The sequence below is a fragment of the Elephas maximus genome, chromosome 18, assembly GCF_024166365.1.
Source record: "Elephas maximus indicus isolate mEleMax1 chromosome 18, mEleMax1 primary haplotype, whole genome shotgun sequence".
Lineage (NCBI taxonomy): Eukaryota > Metazoa > Chordata > Mammalia > Proboscidea > Elephantidae > Elephas > Elephas maximus.
This window is the reverse complement of record NC_064836.1, coordinates 72,183,301-72,205,350: the sequence shown is the minus strand read 5'-3', so window position 1 is coordinate 72,205,350 and position 22,050 is coordinate 72,183,301. Positions and strand designations below refer to the sequence as shown.

Genomic DNA, 22,050 nt, shown 5'->3' with positions numbered 1-22,050 from the left:
ATCCAGTTCTTCTGGTCTTGGGGTCTTCACTCTATTTTGCTCTGGATGAGGAGACCAATAGTTGCATCTTAGATGTATACTTGCAAGCTTTTATGACCCCAGATGCTATTCACCAAACTTCTTTTCATTCTAAGATCTTTGAAATATATGTTTCTTGACTTTAATCCAGCAACAAAAATTTAGGAAGCCTGCCCAAAACTCATTTAGCCATTAATGTATGTTGTCATTTCTTTTACTCAGTTATAGAGCAACTCAGTTTTGAAATGTGAAGTCAGTGGAAAGAATATTTTCACTCAGTTCCATATCAGGAAAAAAGCTTAGAGGGGGATTGGCATCCCAGAACACAGTCATTTGTTATTTGTTATTTGTCTGTTCAAATATATTTATTTTGTGCTTTTCGTGTGCCAACTACTGGGGAAACTAAAATGAATAAGGTGTGGCCCCTGCCTACAGGAAGTTTCCTGTCTGGTAGTAGTAGATGGATTTCTAAACATACAAGGTAACGTAGATGCTTTCATAGAAGCCCATCCAGGGTGCAGTGGCGGGGATTGATGGTTCTCTGCAAACGTGGCACTACAAGTCTCCATTCCTTCTAATCACGTTCATCCTGGGCGTTCTCTAACCACAGAAGATTTGTGATGATATACCAGAGTCATAGTGTGAAGACAGGAATTTCTGTGAAAACCAGAGGTTACAAACTTGAGGCAGCAGGATGGATCCAGCTACAGACATGCACCTTTGGGCCAAATTTTTAAAAATGAGCCAATATTTTAGAATTGGGAAAATTTTGCATAAAAATATAGATTCCCAGTTTCTATTGAAAACTAGAAAGACCTGGCACCATTGGGTTCACATTTCCTTGGGGCAGAAAAGTGCCTAGAGCTCAACCATGGCTGCCCTTTAATGATAGGCAAGCATTGAAGAGCTGGGTTCACTATTGAGTGGTTGCATTTGCAGTTAAGCTAATTCTTTACTTTTTATAAGAGTGGCAGCTGTAGGGCAGTCATCAGGAATTTCAGGAGACATGGAAATATTAGTGGATAAGAATAAGACATGAAAGTAACGATCAATTTGAAATGTTTGGTTATTACTTTTTTGTTGTTGGTTTGTTTAAAAATTGTTAACAAAATTCTACTCTATTATAGAGGTGAGTTTTGTTTTGTTTTGTTTTGTTTAGCCAGGTTTTAAAAAATTATATTAGAGGTTGTAATGTTGGTATATTGAATTTGACACCTTCCTGGTATCCAGACTTGGAAAATCACTTGTTGCATAGTAGACTTTCTGTAGCACCAGCACGCTTTTCAATTGGCATAAGCAGAAGTGAAACTGGCCAATATAATATTAAAATAGTTAATATACTATATTGAACTAAAGGAAGAATTCATGGTTTAATTTGTTACTATGGGAACATCTATTCATATAAAAATAAATGATGAAGTGCTATTCTTGGCATGTATTCACCTTTCAGAATGTATAAGAAAGCTTCATTGCCATGCCATTTTTTTAAAGGAGGGTATTTATTTGGGACAAATGGTCTTCCTTCTTTATATAAAAAAATCAAGTTGTTTAGTTTCACATTTTTTGTTGCCTGTTTGTGACTTGACTTTATTATTAAAAATTATAAATTGTTTTACTTTGAATTTTTATGAAATAAAAAGGAATTTAGTTGGTAGATATATTGGAATAGCACATGTTGTTTTAGATGTTTCTTTTCATTGAGGACTTAGCTGCGTTCCTAATGTGTGTCAGGCCATAGGCTCTGTCTGATAAAACTCAAATTCTTTTGCATAGGCTAAGAGGGCTTTAAGCCATATGACTTGGAAAAAAAAAAAAGAACATTTAGAATTTGCAAGAATGTAAATATGCTTGCTTCAGTTGGAAGCATGGGTAGCCTTAACACATCTCTAAAAGTGGTCTTAGGTCATTAAGAGGAAAAAAGTGAATTATGAGGTATGATCGTCATCATGGTAACTAGTTTTATGAGGAACAGGGCTTGGTATTGGACGAGTGTTGCTTTTTCATTATTCATTATTGCTTTTCCATGAATACGTTTATGTTTGAGGTACTAGAAAAAGAAAGAGAGGAAGGAAAGAAACCTTTCTTTATATAGGCAGTCCCTGGATTACAAATGAGTTCCGTCCCTAAGTCTGTCTTCAAGTTGAACTTGTACGTAAGTTGGAACAGTTAGGTATGGTTCGTATCTAATGTCAGTCAAATATTTGTCTTCATATATAGTGTGTAGTGTACTTTTCTATGTATAAAAAAATGAAACACTTCCAGACACAGTAAAACATCCTTAACATAATAATGCAGTAATAAATGTTTTGATATACATCGTAAAGTAGCACCTATTTGTTATTATGATTTTATGTACCTCAAATTTTTAATATAATAGGCTTTATGGGGTTGGTTTGTAACTATGGCTTGTATGTAAGTTGGACTTTGACATCGTAACCTGGGGACTGCCTGTACACAATGGAAATTCCTCATAGCTGACCTTTAAATATCAGAAAGTGGCCTCAGTTCTTCCCATCTCTGTGTGTTCACAGCGGGTCTTGTAGATCTGTGAACATATGCTAACATGCAGGAACATAGACTGCCAAGTCTGTTGGCTCTGGTTTCTCCTCTATTCTTTCTTCATGCGTCCTAAGAACACCTGTATATATCTCTGAATGCATAGCCTGGTGTAGTGAGAAAAGCACTGGGGCTGAGAAATCTACACTCAGATTCTAGTTCTGATTTTTTCTGTATTTTTTATGACCTTGGTCATTTGACTTCTATGAACCTCAGTCCCTTATCTTTTAATAGGAGGAGATTTTATTATCTTTAATAGAAGGACCATATTCTCCTATTCTTAAGAGTTCTTCTAACATTTGATGTTTTTGTTTATGTTCACGTATATGAATCCCCCCTGCCCAACATAAAATTTTTATAAAAGCAAAGGATGTTCTTAGAAAGCACCTGAGCCTTTGGCAAGACAAAAACTTGTGTTTTTACTTATTTATTTTTTTTCTTCCATATTCTGGACCTCAATTTGTTGTCTTCTCAGTTATCTGGAATTGAACTCCTGCTCTCTCCAACTGAGTCATGGCTTCTGACGAACCAGAATAACTTAGATCTTCTAAGCAGAAATATAAGGCCGCTTGGTGTGTCTATTTGGTGCTAGGTTATGTAGGACCACCCTGCACACAGGTCAGTGATTACAAGCCAATTCCATTACACAGATTTATATAAGATTAACTCTGCTCCTGGTGATTACATACCTCAAGATACTAAAATTTACTAGAAACATGCCAGAAATCTTCTCTCTGATTAGATCATCTTTTTGGCCTTACACATAAACCAAGTCTTACTATCCTCATATTTGCTTCAGACCATGCACATTCTCCCAAGAGGGTATTTCTTATCCAGAAGTCTTTCTCTATAGCTCATTTGCAGTTGCATCCAGTCAACTCAGGGTGGCTTTCTGCTTCCTCTATCTTTTACAGGCATCTTAACTTTTTTCTCATATGTTTCATTTTAACAGGGCCAGGTCAGGATGTGTCTTGCTTCTACTTATTTTCTTTTGACCAAAGTTACATTGCCAAAACTATTTACTACCATTGCACCATCCACTTTTGAGCACCCTCCTCTTTTGTTTCCAGATTCTTCATTTCTAACTACGTTTAACCAGAATGATGCCATATTTTGTTCATTTTTTAAATTGATTCTCATTCCTTCTTTGAGGGACATTTTAATTTTATTACAGATTATCTCATCACCTTTTGACAGAAATGAATCAAGTTTTTATGGATTTTTAATTGCATTGCATTACCAAGTGGTGGTACATTTGTATAGTGTGGTTCAGCCAGGGCATCAGCAGTAACAGAATTACCTAGATGGTTCAAATGGAGATTCCTTGATGAAGGATCTACTGATAGAAGTGTTGGTAGGGTTAGGGGAGCAAAAGGAAGATGCTGAGGTATATAGAGACTAGCAATAGTGGGACATCATTACCATCCCTGGTATTATAGAGGCAAGGGGAGGGTATGCTATTTCCAGAGCCCAATAAGACCTGAATCTGTAATTGTGGAAGGACCTAGGTAATGTTAGAGACACATTATTGAAGCTGGGGGTGATTAGAGGAGAAATATCCCCAACCTCTCGCTCTGCTGCTATTTGATCTTCTGCTTGTGCCTCCCTTTGGCCAAACTCAAACAGAAGACAGCTGGCAAGGGAGCATGGGTGATGCAGTTCACAAGGGTCAGCATCTCAGGACACAGAGCAGGGAATAGAAGGGTCTGAGATCTTGGTGGCAAATAAAGACGAACCAGCGTGGTGACCCACTTAAAATATGAATGATGGTGTAACTGAGTTCCAAAAGAACAAATGAGTTTACTTGACAGAGGGCCTTTAGTTTAAAACCGTGGATGAAACCAAGGGTATACCTACACTTACACAATGACCTTCTATTGTTATTAACTTTCCAGTGCATTTGTCACTAGAGGAAGGGATAAATTATGACACGCCTGGTGATTTCTTGCTCATATTTCCTCTTTTGTGATTGGGAGCACGCACTGTTCAAAGCTTCCTCATACAGACTCTTGATGGAGAGACAGGAGGTGTGTGGGCAAAGTGTAAAAGATTAATTTTTTATTCCATAGTCCTAGACTGAAATCTAGTCAGCTACCTTAAATTCTGCATTTTTCTTCAAAAAGTATATTAAGCTTCAGAGTGTATGTCAGTGAAAATTCACCGCTCCTGATATCGAATTGACTAAATGGCAACTAATAAACATAACAGAGGAAGGGGAGGAGGTTATTTTCAGGGCTTCTTATTCTTAGTTTTTGTGGCCACTTTGTTCATAACTATTCCATGAATTGTAGTCGTCTGGTGCATATATAAATGTGAGGAATTTCTTAAAGATTCTAATTTATGAGACATAACCATTCAATAACTAAAAATGTATATTAGAAACCTAGGTTGGACTAGTGTACAGAGAATATGATCATGCTGTATCCACTACTGGCGAACTTTAAAAAGCACCAATGTCTAGGTCCTACCCCAGACCAATAAAATCGGAATCCCTGGTACGTGGGGCCTGAGTATTGGTTTTTTTGTTTGTAAAAACTTCCATGTGATTCTAATGTCCATTTAAGGTTGAGAATGGTCACTCTTTTTCTATTCTCCTTTTGAAGCTTTCATACACCTAGGAAATATTTTATGGATTCCATTATGTACACGACACTTCTTTGGTTTTCATAGCTCAGCATAGGCTGAGATGTATAAACTTCTGCCGAATGACATGGCCATTTTACCTATTAGCATCATCATTAAGTGTTTTTACATAGTGTTTTTACTCTTCATAAAAAAAAAAAAATTTTTTTTTGACTCTTCATAAGATTAAATAATTAGCATGTTGAAGGATTGTACTTCTCTATTCCTGAAGCTAAATTTTAAGATAAGAAGTACTACATTAGTCAAAAGTTACTGGAAAGTGAAAATTGTATCTAGGAAGTATGATGCCATTTCCCAGGTCTTGTTATTCGTTCAAGATAATCAGACCACATTTTGATTTGGTAGTATGTCTGCTCAAAACCATGGGCTTTAATTAATTAAGAATCTTTCAGAATGATGAATAAAATTGCTAATTGTTCTTTCCTGCTGTGGGCAACGTGCTTAGGGCTTTGCCAAATAATTAACAGATGTAAGTAACTTCTATGTGTTTAAAAGTCATTTAAACCAATAAGAGAAGCCCTGGTGGCGCAGTGGTGAAGAGCTCTGGCTGTTAACCAAAAAGTCAGCAGTTCAAATCCACCAGTCACTCCTTGGAAACCCTATCAAGCAGTTCTGCTCTGTTCTACGGGGTTGCTATGAGTCAGAATCAACTTGACAGCAACAGGTTTAAGCCAATAAGATGAAGGGAAAGATATTTTCTAAAGCAAAAGAAACAATATTTTCTCCCCAAAATCCACTTTGTTCAGGGTTTTTAAAATATGTTATCTATTCCAAAAAATATGTTATCTATTTAAAAAAAACACACTTTACAGATGAGTCTTAAGAGGCTACGTGGTTTTCGCCTAGATTTTCCGGTCAGGAAGTGGCTGAATTGGGATTTGACTGCAGATCTGTTTGACTCTAGCATGCAATATTGTAGCATGCCTGCTCCCCGAATTTTCAGCGTTATATTACCTCCTGTCGGAAGATTATTTTTCTGTGTTTCTTTTATCTATGATATGATTGAGCCTTTTTTTTCTCCCTAGGGTAATACCCTTCAAGCTGAATGGCCCTCAGCAGAAGAATCCACTACCAGCAACGTCTCACCACTTGATTTCAGCTCTGGTCCTCCCTCCACCACTGGCAGGGAATTCTGGTCAGAAAGCCCTTTGGGTGATATAGTGTCTACATCCAAATTAGCCCTTCCCTGGAAGGTGGACCTCAGTTCTTCCCCAGAGGTTTTAGAGGTTAGCAGCTTGACTCTTCATTCTGTCACCCCAGAAGTGCTTCAGACCGGCTTGCCTGTGGCTTCTGAGGAAAGGACTTCTGCATCTCAGTTATTAGAAGAAGGTGAGGAATTCTAATCTCTTATACAGTTCTTTATTGCAGCGAATGACCAGAGTTTTGAAAAGAGGAAGAGACTAGGTTTAGAAGAAAAGCACAGTAGTAGTCATGAAGGGGAAACCCTGGTGGCGTAGTGGTTAAGTGCTACAGCTGCTAACCAAAGGGTCAGCAGTTCGAATCCGCCAGGTGCTCCTTGGAAACTCTATGGGGCAGTTCTACTCTGTCCTATAGGGTCTCTATGAGTTGGAATTGACTCAAGGGCACTGGGATTGGTTTGGTTTGGTTTGGTTTAGTCATGAAGGGGAAATATCTTGGAAACGTTGTGTGAGAGGGAACAGTCAGATTTACTTGGTTGGAATGAAGAGTCCAAAGAAGTGAACTTTAAGAAATGAACTTGGTAAGCTGGAATGGGGATCAGTTAATGGATATTTTGAAGGTAACATTGAAAAATATTTAATTAAATTACTATTAAAGAACTACAGTGGAGTCTCTGGGTGGCTGCCTACTAACTGAACGATTGGTGGTTGAGTCTACCCAGAGGCACTTTGGAAGAAAGGCCTAGTGATCTACTTCCAAAAAATCAGCCATTGTAAAGTCTGTGGAGCACAGTTCTGCTCTGACACACATGGGGTCTCCATGAGTTGAAATTGACTTGACGGCAACTGGTTTGGTTTTTGGTTTAAAGAAAAACTTTATCACTTGGATGTTGGAGTGGTAAACATAAACAGCATCAAAGAAGTTCTAAATAGGATGATCAAGTCTAGAGATTTTAGCTTGAAGTAAGCTTGAGAAGGAAGATTCTGAACTAGGGCAGCCACAATGGAGATTACAAAATGAAATGAAAATGAATTGGATGATTTTCTAAATGCTGAAGAGGAATGCGGAAATCCACGTAACGTAGGGATAGAGTATGTATGTGAAGTCCCTGGGTGATGCAGTAGGTTAAGGCCTCAGCTATTAACTGAAAGTTTGGCAGTTTGAACTCACCCAGAGGTGAAAAAAGCTCTGGTGATCTGCTTCTGAAAGATCACAGCCTTGAAAACCCTATAGAGTGCACTTCTCTTACACATGGGGTCTCCATGAGGTGGAATCAACTCGATAGCAACTGGTATACGTGTGAAAGAGGAAGATGAACAAAGATGTAAATAATGACTCAAGGATTTTAAACCTTAGGTGAACTTGAAGGATGCTGATTGATAAACATAATGGGAAACGGGGAGTTCAAAGACAAACTGCATTTCCTAGGGTTCTCGGTTTCCCCTGGATTCAGCTTCCTTGTTGTCAGTATGGCTCTCAGCAGTTCCTCAGTTTCACGGGTTAAACAAAGTCAAGTATTTAATGATGGATTTTTTCAGTAGTGGAGGACTTGTTTTCCTTGTGGAAGGGAGTGTATTTATGGGTGATTGTCCCACTTCAGAAAAACATCAGATCTTCTTGTTTGCTAGCTATAGCAAATGAAAAGTCAGCAACTGTCCCTGCTAGCTTAATGGGAAAAACATGTAGCTAGTTGTATTAGGAAAACTAGGAATGTATTTTGGCAATTCTGTAGCTTAATTAAAGGAAATTTTTATTTTTAGGATTAACTAATGTTGAAGGGTCAGAAGATTATCTTTCTGTTGACCCGTTGCCTTCAAGTTCATTGACTCTTCATGTGCCAAAAGAGACAGTACCACCCACTGAAGACTCTGAGGTGCTTTGGACATCCTCACCATATCCGGCCTCCCCTGCCACATTAGATCTTCTTGCTAAAGAAATAACTACACCCTTTGGCTTGGACTCTGTGGCCTCCAAAGTCAAAGACCAATTAGAAGTGAGCACTTTGCTGCCAGGCACATACATGGAAAAAGAATTTATGTTTGAGAGTGGTTTAGGTTCAGGATCTGGGCAAAAGGTAGATCTGATTACTTGGCCATGGACTGAGACTTTATTAGAGAAGAAGACTGAACCACTGTCCAAGTTATGGCTTGAAGATGAAGATTCATTTTTGCCAACTAAGGGTGTAGATGAGAAGCTAGTTATAGATGACAGAATGGATTCAGCAGAGCAAATTATTGAGCGTTCTTCAAAAGATGGGCAAGATGATAGATACACAAACTTTATAGAAGAAAAGCCCCTTGGTGGACCTACTGTGCCTGTCTTTGGAGAGACCACAGTCCAATCTGTATCTCTAATTCTCTCCAAGAATACATCAGAGGTACCTGACACTGACTATTACTCAGTTACCAAAACACCTCTTGTCTTGGCATCTGCAGAGATCTCCACCTCTACTGATAAGCTAGATCAAATAGACTCCTTCCTAAGGGAGGATACGGAACAGACTTCAGAGTCATCTAGCCATGAATGGTTTGAAAGCGAGGTTTCAACAGTGAAGCCAGACATGCAGTCTTTGTGGACCATATTGCCAGAATCAGATGCAGTCTGGGCGAGAACTTCTTTCCTAGGGAAATTATCCAGAGACACATTGGCAAGTACAACACAGAGCACTGACAAGCTCTGGTTGAAAGCTTCCATGGCAGAGTCTACCAAACTGCCTCCAACCACAAGATCCACCCAGCTGGAGGATGAAGTAATTAGGGGTGTACAGGATATTTCATTAGAACTGGACCGAGTAGGCACGGATTACTATCAGCCTGAGCTAACCCATGAGGAAAGTGGCAAGATTGGTGGTTATGTGGAAATGTCTACAAATGTTCACTCTGCAGAAATGGGTGTTGTGACTCAGCCCACAAAGGGAGGGGACTTGAGTGATACTCAGACAGCAGGAGCTTTGCTGGTTTTCTTCAGCCTCAGAGTGACTAACATGATGTTTTCAGAAGATCTGTTTAATAAAAACTCTTTGGAATATAAAGCCCTGGAGCAAAGATTCTTAGAATTGGTAAGCACAAAAAGTAAAACATGGGCAATCATAGATTTCATGAATGTTCCCTCCATCCCCCAATACACAAGATCTGAGCCAAGGAAAGTGTGATGTGTGTGAACATTTCCTATCATTTACATGCTAGCACCATGGCCTAGGGTTGGTAGGGATCCAATAAGACACGTGTGCAAGAAATGGGAAGCACACATGTAGCTCAGGGATGTGACAGGTTAGAGACTGAAGGTTGCATTTCATGAATTCTGGGACTAAAATAAGCTTGAGATTTTTTTTTTAATTTATTTATTGTGCCTTAAGTGAAAGTTTCCAGATCAGGTCAGCCTCTCATATAAAAACTTACATGCAGCTTGCTGTGTACTCCTAGCTGCACTCCCCCTAATGAGACAGCACACTCCTCCTCTCCACCCTGTAATCCATGTATCCATTCAACCAGCTCCTGTTCTCCTCTGCCTTCTCATCTTGTCTCCAGACAGGAGCTGCCCACATAGCCTCATGTGTCTACTTGGGCCGAGAAGCTCACTCCTCACCAGTATCATTTTCTGTCTTATAGTCCACTCCAATCCCTGTCTGAAGAGTAGGCTTTGGGAATGGTTCCAGTCTTGGGCTGACAGAAGGTCCAGGGACCATGACCTCTCAGGTCCCTCTAGTTCAAGATTTCTTTTTCAAGTTTTATTTTTATCTGAGACCAAAGTTTTGCAGGTATCTCGAATGCCTTTGGAGTCTCTAGGTGGTACAAGCTGTTAATGTTCTTAGCTGCTAACCTAAGGGTTGGTGGTTCAAGTACACCCAGAGGCATCTTGGAGGAAAGACTTGGTGATCTACTTCTGAAAAATCTATTCTGACGCATGTGGGGTCGCTGTGAGTCAGAACCGACTCTACAGTAACAGGTTTGGACAACACTTTCGCTGTTGTGGTCCTTCAGGGAAAACAGGGAGAGTGAACTCTCTGCGTGTCTAAAACTGTTCTGCATGTTTCATGGGGTTCCTGAATATCACTGTGAAAATCTCATGACTTTCGAATAGTTCTTAATTTATGCTTTTGTTAATTAACAGTTTAAATAATGGAAAGAGAATGTAATTAGGAAAATGGGTGAGGGGCTTAATCTTTTTTTTTTTTTTTTTTTTTGTATGTAGTGAAGAAATAATAACTTAGCACTTTTCGTGTATTGTAGCTGGTACCCTATCTTCAGTCAAATCTCACAGGATTCCAGAACTTGGAAATCCTGAACTTCAGAAATGGCAGCATTGTGGTGAACAGCCGAATGAAGTTTGCCAAGTCTGTACCTGCTGATGTCAACAATGCCGTGTACATGATTCTGGAAGACTTTTGCAACACTGCCTACCAAACTATGAACTTGGCTATTGATAAATACTCCCTTGATGTAGAATCAGGTAACGATATTGCGTACTATAGTGGTTTCTTAGTATAATACAGTGGTTATTGTGTATTTTGTTTTACATTGAGTAAAAATAAATCCAGTACTTGGAGGAAAAAAGAGTACTATGTGAGACAAGTTTTCCCCATCTTTTAATTAATACAGTATCTCTTTCAAGGACATCCATATCGTTCTCTTTGCAAAGGGTTGTCTACACATGTTATCTTGATCACCTCCCATTCCCTTTTCAGCCCACGTTATCTGGCTGTCTCTTCTGTTTATCCGCTGGATTCGTTCCTTCTAAGTCTCTATATTGTCAGGCCAGATAGATTTGGTCCTGGGCACTCTTCCCCTATATTATCCCCCTAGGTTATTGCATCCATTCCCCTCGTTTTAAGTCCTATGGAAATGTAAATAATTCCTCCAACTGTTATATACAGGTTAGATGTCTCTTTAGAGCTCCAGAATCAATATTTAATTATTCACTTGATGATCTCCACTAGGGTGTAGTCTGTGTATCTTAAAGTTAACATGCTGAAGAGTGAGCTCTGTTTTCCATATCTGCCTACCCTCCAGCTAAATCCACTCTTTCAGTTTCTCCATCTCAGTGAGTGGTGACTCTGTTCACTCAGCTACTTAAGCCAGAAACATGGGAAGATATCCCTAATACCTTATTCCATCACCCCAACTTTCTGTCCCTTATAAAACTGTAGTGATTATGAATTCTAAATATATCTCAAATCTCTTCTGTCTTCACAGTACAACTCTAATCCACGCCATTATTATCCCTCATTTGGACCAGCTTCCCATGGCTTCTCTTGTTCCTCCTCAGACCCATTCTCCAGACAGCAGCCAGAGTATTCTTTCTAAAAAATTGATCAGATTATTTCACTTTCCTGCTTAAAGACTTTCAATGACTTCCTGGTTCAATAGCTTCAAGGCCTGGTTCCTATCTTCTTCTCCAATTTTGTCCAATGAAACTAACCTCTTTGCTCACCCTGTTCTAGTCCAACTAGCTTGTTTTTAGTCCCTCAGATACAAAAATTTTTTCCTGGCCTTAAAGCCTTTATACATAGTATCCCTCTTGCCTGAAACTCTTTGCTCCTCTGGCTAACTCTTGCTCACCCTGTATGCCTCAGTTCAAGTGTCACTTCCTCGAGGCTTTCACTGACTCACCCATAAACTAGATCGGATCTCCCCTATCGGTCTTTCTTATAACATGTTCCTTTCTCCTGTAGAGTTTGTCACCATTGTAATAATGCTAATTTATGTCACAGTTGCTTAAAAGCTATTTTTCACAGTTAGGCTATCCACAAGGACTGAGACTATGCCTGTTTTATTAACCACTGTCTAGGCAGAACCTAGCACCATGCTTTATGCACAGAAGGTACTCAGTATATACTATGAATGAATGAAATGAGCCATTGTTTTTAGTTAGAAGACTTGGAGGTGGAGAATACTGTTGGCTCCTTCAATTTTCTTCTTTCCCTCCCATATACCAGAGGACAGTGGTTTTGAGTGAGATTAAGGTAGACTGTCTGATTTCATATTTCTTTAGTCCCTTTTACTCTCAAACTGGTTTGGAAGTGAGCCCTATTCCTTAGCTGGGAAAGAAACATTCTTTCCTTTGAATTTCTTGAATGACCATTACTCATTCAAAGTGAGGAAAATGAATTAGCCAATCCCCAAGTATCCAAAGGCTGTTTGTGCATTCTTTGCCATGTGGTGTAGTGGGAGAAGCAATTAATTATAATTTGGAAGATCTGGGTTCTTGCCTTAGCTCTGCTGTATATCACTTGTGTGACCCCAGATAAATTATTTTATCTTTCAGCTTCAGTTCCCTCAGGTGTTAAATGGGGGATAATATTACCTGCCCTGTGTGTTTCGTAGGACTATGCTAAGAATTAAAGAAGTAATATATATAAAAGCGTTTGGCCAACCCTACAATTGCAAGCAGTTATGATTTATGAAACTTTTGTAATAGCAAATTCACTTCTTTTAAAAGAAGTGCACTAAATCAGTGCGTTTTCTTCAGTTTTGTATGTTAATCACAAGTCAGCTGCCTGTCAGTCACCCAGGTTTATAGTGCCACGTTTTCCTTTAATACTCACATGAGCTTCTCCCATGCACAGTGTAAAACCTGTGTCTGCATCCTTTCCTCCAAACTCTAGGGATTCTCAGGGAACGAAAATTTCTCCTAATCACTTCCAGCTCTGAGTGCCTCCTACTGAATTTCTAATTTCACTTGTGTCTTTACCGTTGTGGTTGTTCTTTATGTTAACCAAACATGGCCCCCAGATTTTGATTTTCCCAAAGCACCTCTATACAAGGCAGTTGATTCTATCAGATATTTGCTGATGATATGAGGATAGTTGGAGGAGGCTTTTATCATAGCCAACAACTTAAAATATTACTTCTAGGCATCACCATCCTAAAATTCCTCAGCTACTCTCTCAAAGGCATTTCTTACGGGCCAACTTTTTCTCCAGGATTTGGCCAGGTACAAGGTTGCTCTGGGAACTCAGGATACCCTTCCAGATGTTCTTCATATTTCCTCTACATTCATCTTCCTGAAACTATCAATCCTTCTCTTAGATTGCCCCTGGAACACCAGAATGTAATTGATTCTGCACTTGAGATCCCTGTCTTCTATTTCAACCTGAGCTCTGGGTCTACTTCTGTTTTCCCATAAAGTCATTAAGGAGCTCTTCCAAATACAGGGCCATCTATTCTGGGCATCTCCCTTTTACCAGCGCAAAGAACTGGAAAGAGACTGAAGCCGATCTTTTATTTACATGATTAAAATATTAGGCTTAGTCTCTTTCTTGGGTCTAAAAGCAAAAGGGAGCAACATGTATCATTTTCCTCTTGTAGATTCTATTTTCCTTCCTGCAACCACTCACCTACACCCAAAAAAATAGTCACAAAGTTTTAAAAAATTTTAAATAGAATTTTCCTAGTACATGTATGTTCCTACTCAGATTAAAATATTATTTTATTTCAAGACTGGCTAGAGATAAGATTGACTTGTATCTTGCATAACTTGTTTTCACATGCAGTGTCTCAGAAACTCTTGAACTTCTATCATCAAAGGGGAACTGTAAAACACCATATTCCTCTCTTTCCCCATCCCTCACTGCTAGACCAGTTTTGGATTTTTTTCTGATTGCAAACTTACCCAATGAATACTAGGGTAAGACTGGGAAGACTTAGGAACTACACAGCGGAATCTTGCCCTGTCAGCACACTGGTCTGTTCTCCTTGTCTGTGACCATCTTGGCAATGGTCCCCCAATTTTCATGCAGGGCCAAGGGAGATTAGCTGCAGAGATTTTCCAAACCCCAAGGCTACAGACCTATGCAAACTTATCTTCAATTTCCAGAAAAGCAAGGAAATCACTGTTTGTCATGAAAATGTTAATGACTCTGGAAACTCAGAGCCCATGTTTTTTTCCCTTATTCTTCTAGCCAAACTTTACACTTTTTCATAGAGAAGAATATGGGTAATTTTCACCTCTTTTCTCAGTTTTTGGTATCTATGTCACCATTTGTCCATTTGCCATTCACAGACTGCCATTCACCAATGAAGAATGTATAGTGGAAACATGGTAGGATGGAAGTCCCATGGCCACTGTCTTAATTAAATTTTGATTAGTTACTGTTCTAATTATTTTTTTAAAAAAATATCATTTCCCCTCATCCCATCAATGAAAAAGAAGTAATTTAGGCCCAAATATTGTTGGGAATGGCTGGGCGGGTACAGGAATGATTTACTTTTCTAATATTGGCTTTTATGAACATCACTGTTCCCAAGCTGTTTTAATGGGTATATCCACCTCTGAGGCTCCTACCAGATCTTCTCTGAGCTCTTTCTCTCCATTCCATGTAGCACTGTGAGCAGAATAGAGGTATACTAGAGCAGTATAGGGCTGGTGGAAATCAACATGAACACTGTGTTAAATTTCGATTTACAATTACATGACATGGAGTTTAAAGACCCAGGTCATGGGGTTTTATGATTTTGGCTCTGGGTTTCAGAGAAATTTGTAAGAAGCTCATCAATCAAGGATGAGTCAAATTTTTTTTTGTGTGTGGTGTTGGTAGTGATGGTATAATTAATGGTTCAGGAGATTTGTCCCATGGTACTCTTGGGGGAGATTTAGTGGGTAGGCTTTTTATTTTTACTCTTGGGGGAGATTTAGTGGGTAGGCTTCGTGTACCTCAATATCTGTGCTTTGCCTTTCCTTGCACCATTCTCTGTTTTGTTTGAGGCTTTAGGCGATCAAGCCAACCCTTGCAAGTTTGAGGCCTGCAATGAATTTTCTGAGTGTCTGGTCAACCCTTGGAGTGGAGAAGCAGAGTGCAGATGCCACCCTGGCTACCTGAGTGTGGAAGAACTGCCCTGTCAGAGTCTCTGTGACCTACAGCCTGACTTCTGCTTGAACGATGGAAAGTGTGACATTATACCTGGGCATGGGGCCATTTGTAGGTATGTTACAGTTAGGGATTTTGGCTTCACAAGGTTATAAATACTTCCTTTAAAGAAAAAGGATATATACTATGGTTTTAGGATAATTACAGCAGTATTTATTATAGAAGTTGTATTGAGGCAAGAGATGAGTACCATATCGTTCTCATGTGAAGACTGGATCATTAATAAGCCTGAATTATACCCAGTTCAAGTGGTTATTTTATGTTCTTAGGGAGGTATCAGAAAAATATTAAACAAGTCCTACTGGTAGTATTTGGAATAGTTGGAGATGTTTGTGTTACGGTTCTTAGTAATGATGATAAGGCAACCAGTGTTCAAATTAGTTTTAGGTATAAGATTAACACTTTATCTGCAAGTGAAAGCAGAGAAATTTTATAGTTCTACTTGGATTATATTCTTAATGACTTTGAGCTGCTGTTGGTCCTTCTGAGTACTCAAAAATAAGGAAAAACAAGCTTTGAAGTCTTTGAAGTGGTGACAAGTATATTTTTATCTAAGTATCTTAGAGTCCGTGTTTTTTTTTTTTTTAGACCCTTAAATGCAGCACACAGATGAGCAGATTCAGGTAGCCTGATCCTCCTTCCCTGCCCACTCCTCTTGAACAAAACTGAGAAAAACAATCACCCCAAAGTCTCATGGGTGTAAGAGGAGAGAATGCTGAAAATAAGGAAGAAAACATAACCAGAAGACAATCTGTGAATGTCAAAATGGGCAAATATTGGTAAAAATCCCAAAAAACAGAGGAAATGGGAGGAAACAGTCTAGACTCTTCCATAGGGAAAAGTGTAAAGTTTAACTAGAAGACTAAGAAAAATAGTCTCTTGGTTTCCAATGTAATTAATATTGTTGTGAAAAGCGTGATTTCTTTGCTGCTCTGGGGAGTGAAGACATTTTCACACAAGTGTGTGGCCTTGAAGTTTGAAGAATCTCAGCAGTGTGGTGAAAGGACACTAGAAGTCTAGAGACCCAGGTTCTAGACCCAGTTGCTTGCTGACAAATTGTGTGACTTCAGGTCGGTCATTTGCCTTATCTGGATATGTTTTTCTTAATCCAGAAATAAGGAGGTTGAGTCCTAGTTCAATGTGTAGGGCCTGGGGCCTTAAAAGCTTGCAAATAGCCATCCAAGTTACAACAGTTGGTCTCTGTTCGCTTGGAGCAACAGAGGAGGTAGGAGAGTCAAGAATAGGAAGAGGAAATGGAATGTGAAGCAAATTGCCTCCATGAACAACTGCTCCGTTTGGCATGATACCAGAACTGGATGGTACTGGCTACCATTACTGAACATTTTGATCAAACATTCTTAGAAGAATCCTGATCAGAAGGGGGAAAATGCAGAACAGAATTTCAAATTCCTATAGAATTCAGATTTTCTGGAACCATGGAGGCTGAAACTATTGTCCTGAGATAATCTTTAAGCCTTAAGCCTTAAGCCAAAAATATCCCCCAATGGGGATAACAGAAAATACAGAGAGATTTGTTGGCAGAAAAATTTCCCCGATACCATGAAAGACAGAAGATATCTATGCAAGAAGCTCATTGAGCCCCACACAGGGTAGACCCGAAAAGAAAGTCACCAAGAGATATTATAATCAAACTTGCTAAAACCAAAGATAAAGAGAATTTTAAGAGCAGCTAGGGATAAACAAAAAATCAACTACAAAGGAGAGTCAACAAAACTAAACTCTGACTACTCAGCAGAAACCAGGCAGGCAAGAAGGCAATGGAATGACATATATAAAGCCTTGAAGAAAAGAATTGACAGCCAAGAATTATATATTCAGCAAAACTGTCTCTCAAATATGATGGCGAAATTAGGGCATTTCCAGATAAACAGAAGTTAAGGGAATTTGTAAAAACCAAACCAAAATTATAAGAAATACTAAAGGGAGTCCTCCTATTAGAGAATAAGTAATATCAGATAACAACCCAAGACTAGAACACAGGACAGAACACCAGGTATCAACCTAGATAGGGAAGTTACAAAAACAAGTCAAAGCTAAAACACTGAAAATAGGGAAACAGAGACGTCAAATGTAAAAGATGACAACATTGAAACAAAAAAGAGGGACTAAATAATATAGTCACAGAACTTTCGTATGGAGGAGAAGTTAAGGTGATATCAAGAAATAAAAGATTGGTTTAAACTTAGAAAAATAGAGGTAAATTTTAAGGTGACCACAAAGGAAACTAACAGTCCTACACATCAAAATAAAAAATAAGAAAAACATAAAGACTCAACAAATACAAAATCAACAACAATGCAAAAAGGTGAAAATATAAAGAAAAATGACTCAGCACAGAAAATTAAGTGGAACAAAGGAACTGTTGACAACACAAGCAAAGACAAGACATCAAAATGACAGCACTAAACTCATACCTATCAATAATTACACTGAATGTAAATGGACTAAATGCACCAATGAAGAGAAAGTGGCAGGATTAAAAAAAAACACGATCTGTCTAATGTTGCCTACAATAGACACACCTTAGACTCACAAAGACACAAACTAAAACTCACAGGATGGAAAAAATATGTCAAGCAAACGACAATCAAAAAAGAGCAGGAGTGGCAATATTAATCTCTGATAAAATAGACTTTAAAGCAAAACCACAAATGATAAGGAGGGACACTGTATAATGATTAAAGAGTCAGTACACTAGGAGGAGGATATAACCATAATAAATATTTACACACCCAACAACACAGCTATAAAATACATAAAACAAACCCTAACAGCATAGAAAAGAGAAATAGACAGCTCTACAATAATAGTAGGAGACTTCAATGCATCACTTTCAGTGAAGGACAGAACATCTAGAAAGAAGCTCAGTAAAGACAATGAAGATCTAAATGCCACAGTCAACCAACTTGATCTCATAGACATGTACAAAACACTGCACCTAACAACAGCCAAGTATACTTTCTTTTCCAACACACATGGAATATGCTCCAGAATAGACCACATATTAGGCCACAAAGCAAGCCTTAACAGAATCCAAAACATCAAATTCTGGTCACAAAGCCATAAAAGTAGAAATCAATAACAGATAAAGCAAGGGGGAAAAAATCAAATACATGGAAACTGAACACCCTGCTCAAAAACTACTGGGTTATAGAAGAAATCAAGGATGGAATAAAGAAATTCATAGAATCAAATGAGAATGAAAACACATCTTTCCAGAATCTTTGAGACACAGCAAAAGCAGTGCTTAGAGGTCAACTTATAACAATAAATGTACACATCCAAAAAGAAGAAAGGGCCAAAATCAAAACATTAACCCTACATCTTGAACAAATAGAAAAAGAACAGCAAAAGAAACCCTCAGGCACCAGAAGAAAAGCAATAATAAAGATTAGAGCAGAAATAAATAGAGAATAGAAAAACAATTGAAAGAGTTAACAAGACCAAGAGCTGGTTCTTTGAAAGATCAACAAAATCAATAAACTACTGGCCAAACTGACAAAAGAAAAACAGGAGAGGAAGCAAATAACCTTGAATAAGAAATGAGATGGGTGATATCACAACAGACCCAACTGAAATTAAAAGAATCATAACAGAATAGTGTGAAAAACTGTACTCCAACAAATTTGAAAACCTGGAGGAATGGACAAGTTTCTAGAAATATACTCCCTACCTAACCTAACACAAACAGAGGTAAACAACTAAATAAACCTATAACAAAAGAAGAGATTGAAAAGGTAATTTAAAAACTCCCAACAAAAAAAAGCCCTGGCCCTGATGGCTTCACTGGAGAATTCTACCAAACTTTCAGAGAAGAGTTAACACCACTACTAATGGTATTTCAGAGCGTAGGAAAGGATGGAATACTCCCAAACTCATTCTATGAAGCCAGCATAACCCTGATTCCAAAACCAGGTAAATATGCTACAAACAAAGAAGATTACAGACCAATATCCCTCACAAACATAGATGCAAAAATCCTTAACAAAATTCTAGCCAGTAGAATTCAACAACATATCAAAAAAATAATTCACCATGACCAAGTGGGATTCATACCAGGTATGCATGGATGGTTCAACATTAAAAAAATAATCAATGTAATCTGTCACATAAATAAAAGATAAGAATCACATGATCTTATCAATTGATGCAGAAAAGGCATTTGACAAAGTCCAACACCCATTCATGATAAAAACTCTCAGCCAAATAGGAATAGAAGGAAAATTCCTCAACATAATAAAGGGCATTTACACAAAGCCAACAGCCAATATCATCCTAAGTGGACCAAATCTGAAAGCATCCCCCTTGAGAAAAGGAACCAAACAAGGATGCCCTTTATCACCACTCTTATTCAGCATTGTGCTGGAGGTCCTAGCCAGAGCAATGAGGCAAGAAAATGAAATAAAGGGTATCAAAATTGGTAAGGAGGAAGTAAAAGTATCCCTATTTGCAGATGATTTGATCTTCTACACAGAAAATCCCAAAGAATCCACAAGAAAACTACTGGAACTAATAAAGTATCAGGATAAAAGCTAAACATACAAAAATCAGTTGGATCCCTCTACACCAACAAAGAGAATGCTGGAGAGGAAATTGCCAAATGAATATCATTTACAATAGCCCCCAAGAAGATAAAATACTTAGGAATAAATCTAACCAGAGACATAAAAGAACTATACAAAGAAAACTACAAGGCATTATTGCAAGAAACCAAAAGAGATAGAAGTAGAGACATAAGTAGAAAAACATACCTTGCTCATGGATAGGAAGACTCAGTGCTGTGAAAATGTCAGTTCTACCCAGAGCAATCTTGATCCAAATTCCAATAACATTTTTTAACTAGTTGGAGAAACAAATCACCAGCTTCGTATGGAAAGGGAAGAGGCCCCAGATAAGTAAAGCATTACTGAAGAAGAAGAAAAAAGTGGGAGGCCTCACACTACCTAATTTTAGAACCTCTTATACTGCCATGGTAGTCAAAACAGCCTGGTGCTGGTACAACAACAGACACATAGACCAATGGAACAGAATTAAGAATCCAAGTGTAAATTCATCCACCTATGAGCTGCTGTTATCTGACAAAGGACCAAGTTCCATTAAATGGGGAAAAGACAGTTTCTTTACCAAATGGTGTTGGCATAACTGGATATCCATCTGCAAAAAATTGAAACAAGACCCATATACAAAAACTAACTCAAAATGATCAAAGACCTAAATCTAAAATGATAAAGATCATGGAAGAAAAAATAGGGACAATGTTAGGAGCCCTGATACATGGCATAAACAGTATACAAAACATTACTAACAATACACAAACACCAGAAGAGAAACTAGATAATGGGGAACTCCTAAAAATCAAACAGTTATGCTCATCAAAAGATTTCGCCAAAAGAGTAAAAAGACTACCTACAGAATGGGAAAAAATTTTGGCTACGACATATCTGATCTGCGTCTAATCTCTAAAATCTACAAGATTCTGTAACACCTCAGCAACAAAAAGACAAATAACCCAATTAAAAAATGGGCAAAGGGTATGAACAGACACTTCATCAAAGAAGACATTCAGGCACCTAACAGGCACATGAGGAAATGCTCACGATCATTAGCCATTAGAGAAATGCAAATCAAAACTACAATGAAATACCGTCTCACCCCAACAAGGCTGACACTAATCCAAAAAACAGAAAATAGTAAATGTTGGAGAGATTTTGGAGAAACTGGAACACTTTACACTGCTGGTGGGAATATAAAATGGCACAATCACTTCAGAAATGGATTTGGCACTTCCTTAGCTAGAAATAGAAGTACCATAGGATTCAGCAATCCTACTCCTTGGAATATATCCTAGAGAAATAAGAGCCATGTACACTCATGTTCATTGCAGCGCTGTTCACAGTAGCAAAAAATGGATGCAACCTCGGTGCCTATCGACAAACGGATAAATAAATTATGGTTACATACACATGATGGAATACTATGCAATGATAACAATGATGAATCCGCAAAACATCTCACAACATGGATGAATCTAGAAGGCATTATGCTGAATGAAAATTAGTCAGTGGCAAAAGAACAAATATCGTATGAGACCACTATTACAAGAACTCAAGAAAAGGCTTAAACACAGAAGAAAACATTCTTTGATGGTTATTAGGGTTGGGAGGGAGAAGGAGGAGAATTCACTAATGACAAAATAGACAAGAATTATCTTAGGTAAAGGGAAGGACAACACACAATACAAGGTAGGTCAGCACAACTGGCCTAAAGCAAAAACTAAGAAGTTTCCTGAACACAACCAAACACTTCGAGGGACAGAGTAGTAGGGGTAGGAGTCTGGGGACCATGGTTTCCGGGGACATCTAGGTCATTGCAAAACTAAGTTTATTATGAAAATGTTCTGCATCCCACTTTGGTGAGTGTCATCTGAGGTCATCTAAGATGCATCAATTTGTCCCAACCCACTTGGAGCAAAGAGGAATGAAGAACACCAAAGACACAAGAAAAATACTAGCCCAAGAGACAAAAGGGCCACATAAACCAGACAGTCCATTAGCCTGAGACCAGAAGAACTAGATGGTACCTGGCTACCACCAATGACTGCCCTGACAGGGAACACAACAGAGGGTCACTGACTGAGCAGGAGAAAAGTGTAGTGCAGAACTCAAATTCATGTAAAAAGACCAGACTTAGTGGTCTGACTGAGATAGGAGGAACCCTCAGAGACGTGGCTCCCAGATTCTCTCTTAACCCAGAACTAAAAACATTCCCGAAGCCCACTCTTAAGACAAAGATTAGACTGCACTGTA

At 38.5% G+C, this 22,050-nt stretch overlaps 1 protein-coding gene across 3 annotated transcripts in view; it reads left to right on the top strand.

Annotated features, from left to right (window-relative positions):
- The window catches only part of IMPG2 (interphotoreceptor matrix proteoglycan 2), a 102,979-nt gene that overhangs the window by 72,874 nt on the left and 8,055 nt on the right, over positions 1-22,050 (top strand). For all 3 annotated transcript variants that reach the window (XM_049858314.1, XM_049858312.1, XM_049858313.1), the window contains 4 exons: positions 6,243-6,546; positions 8,118-9,415; positions 10,587-10,806; positions 15,068-15,278. In XM_049858314.1, coding sequence (XP_049714271.1) covers positions 6,243-6,546; positions 8,118-9,415; positions 10,587-10,806; positions 15,068-15,278 — 2,033 coding nt within the window. The remainder of the gene's footprint in view (positions 1-6,242; positions 6,547-8,117; positions 9,416-10,586; positions 10,807-15,067; positions 15,279-22,050) is intronic.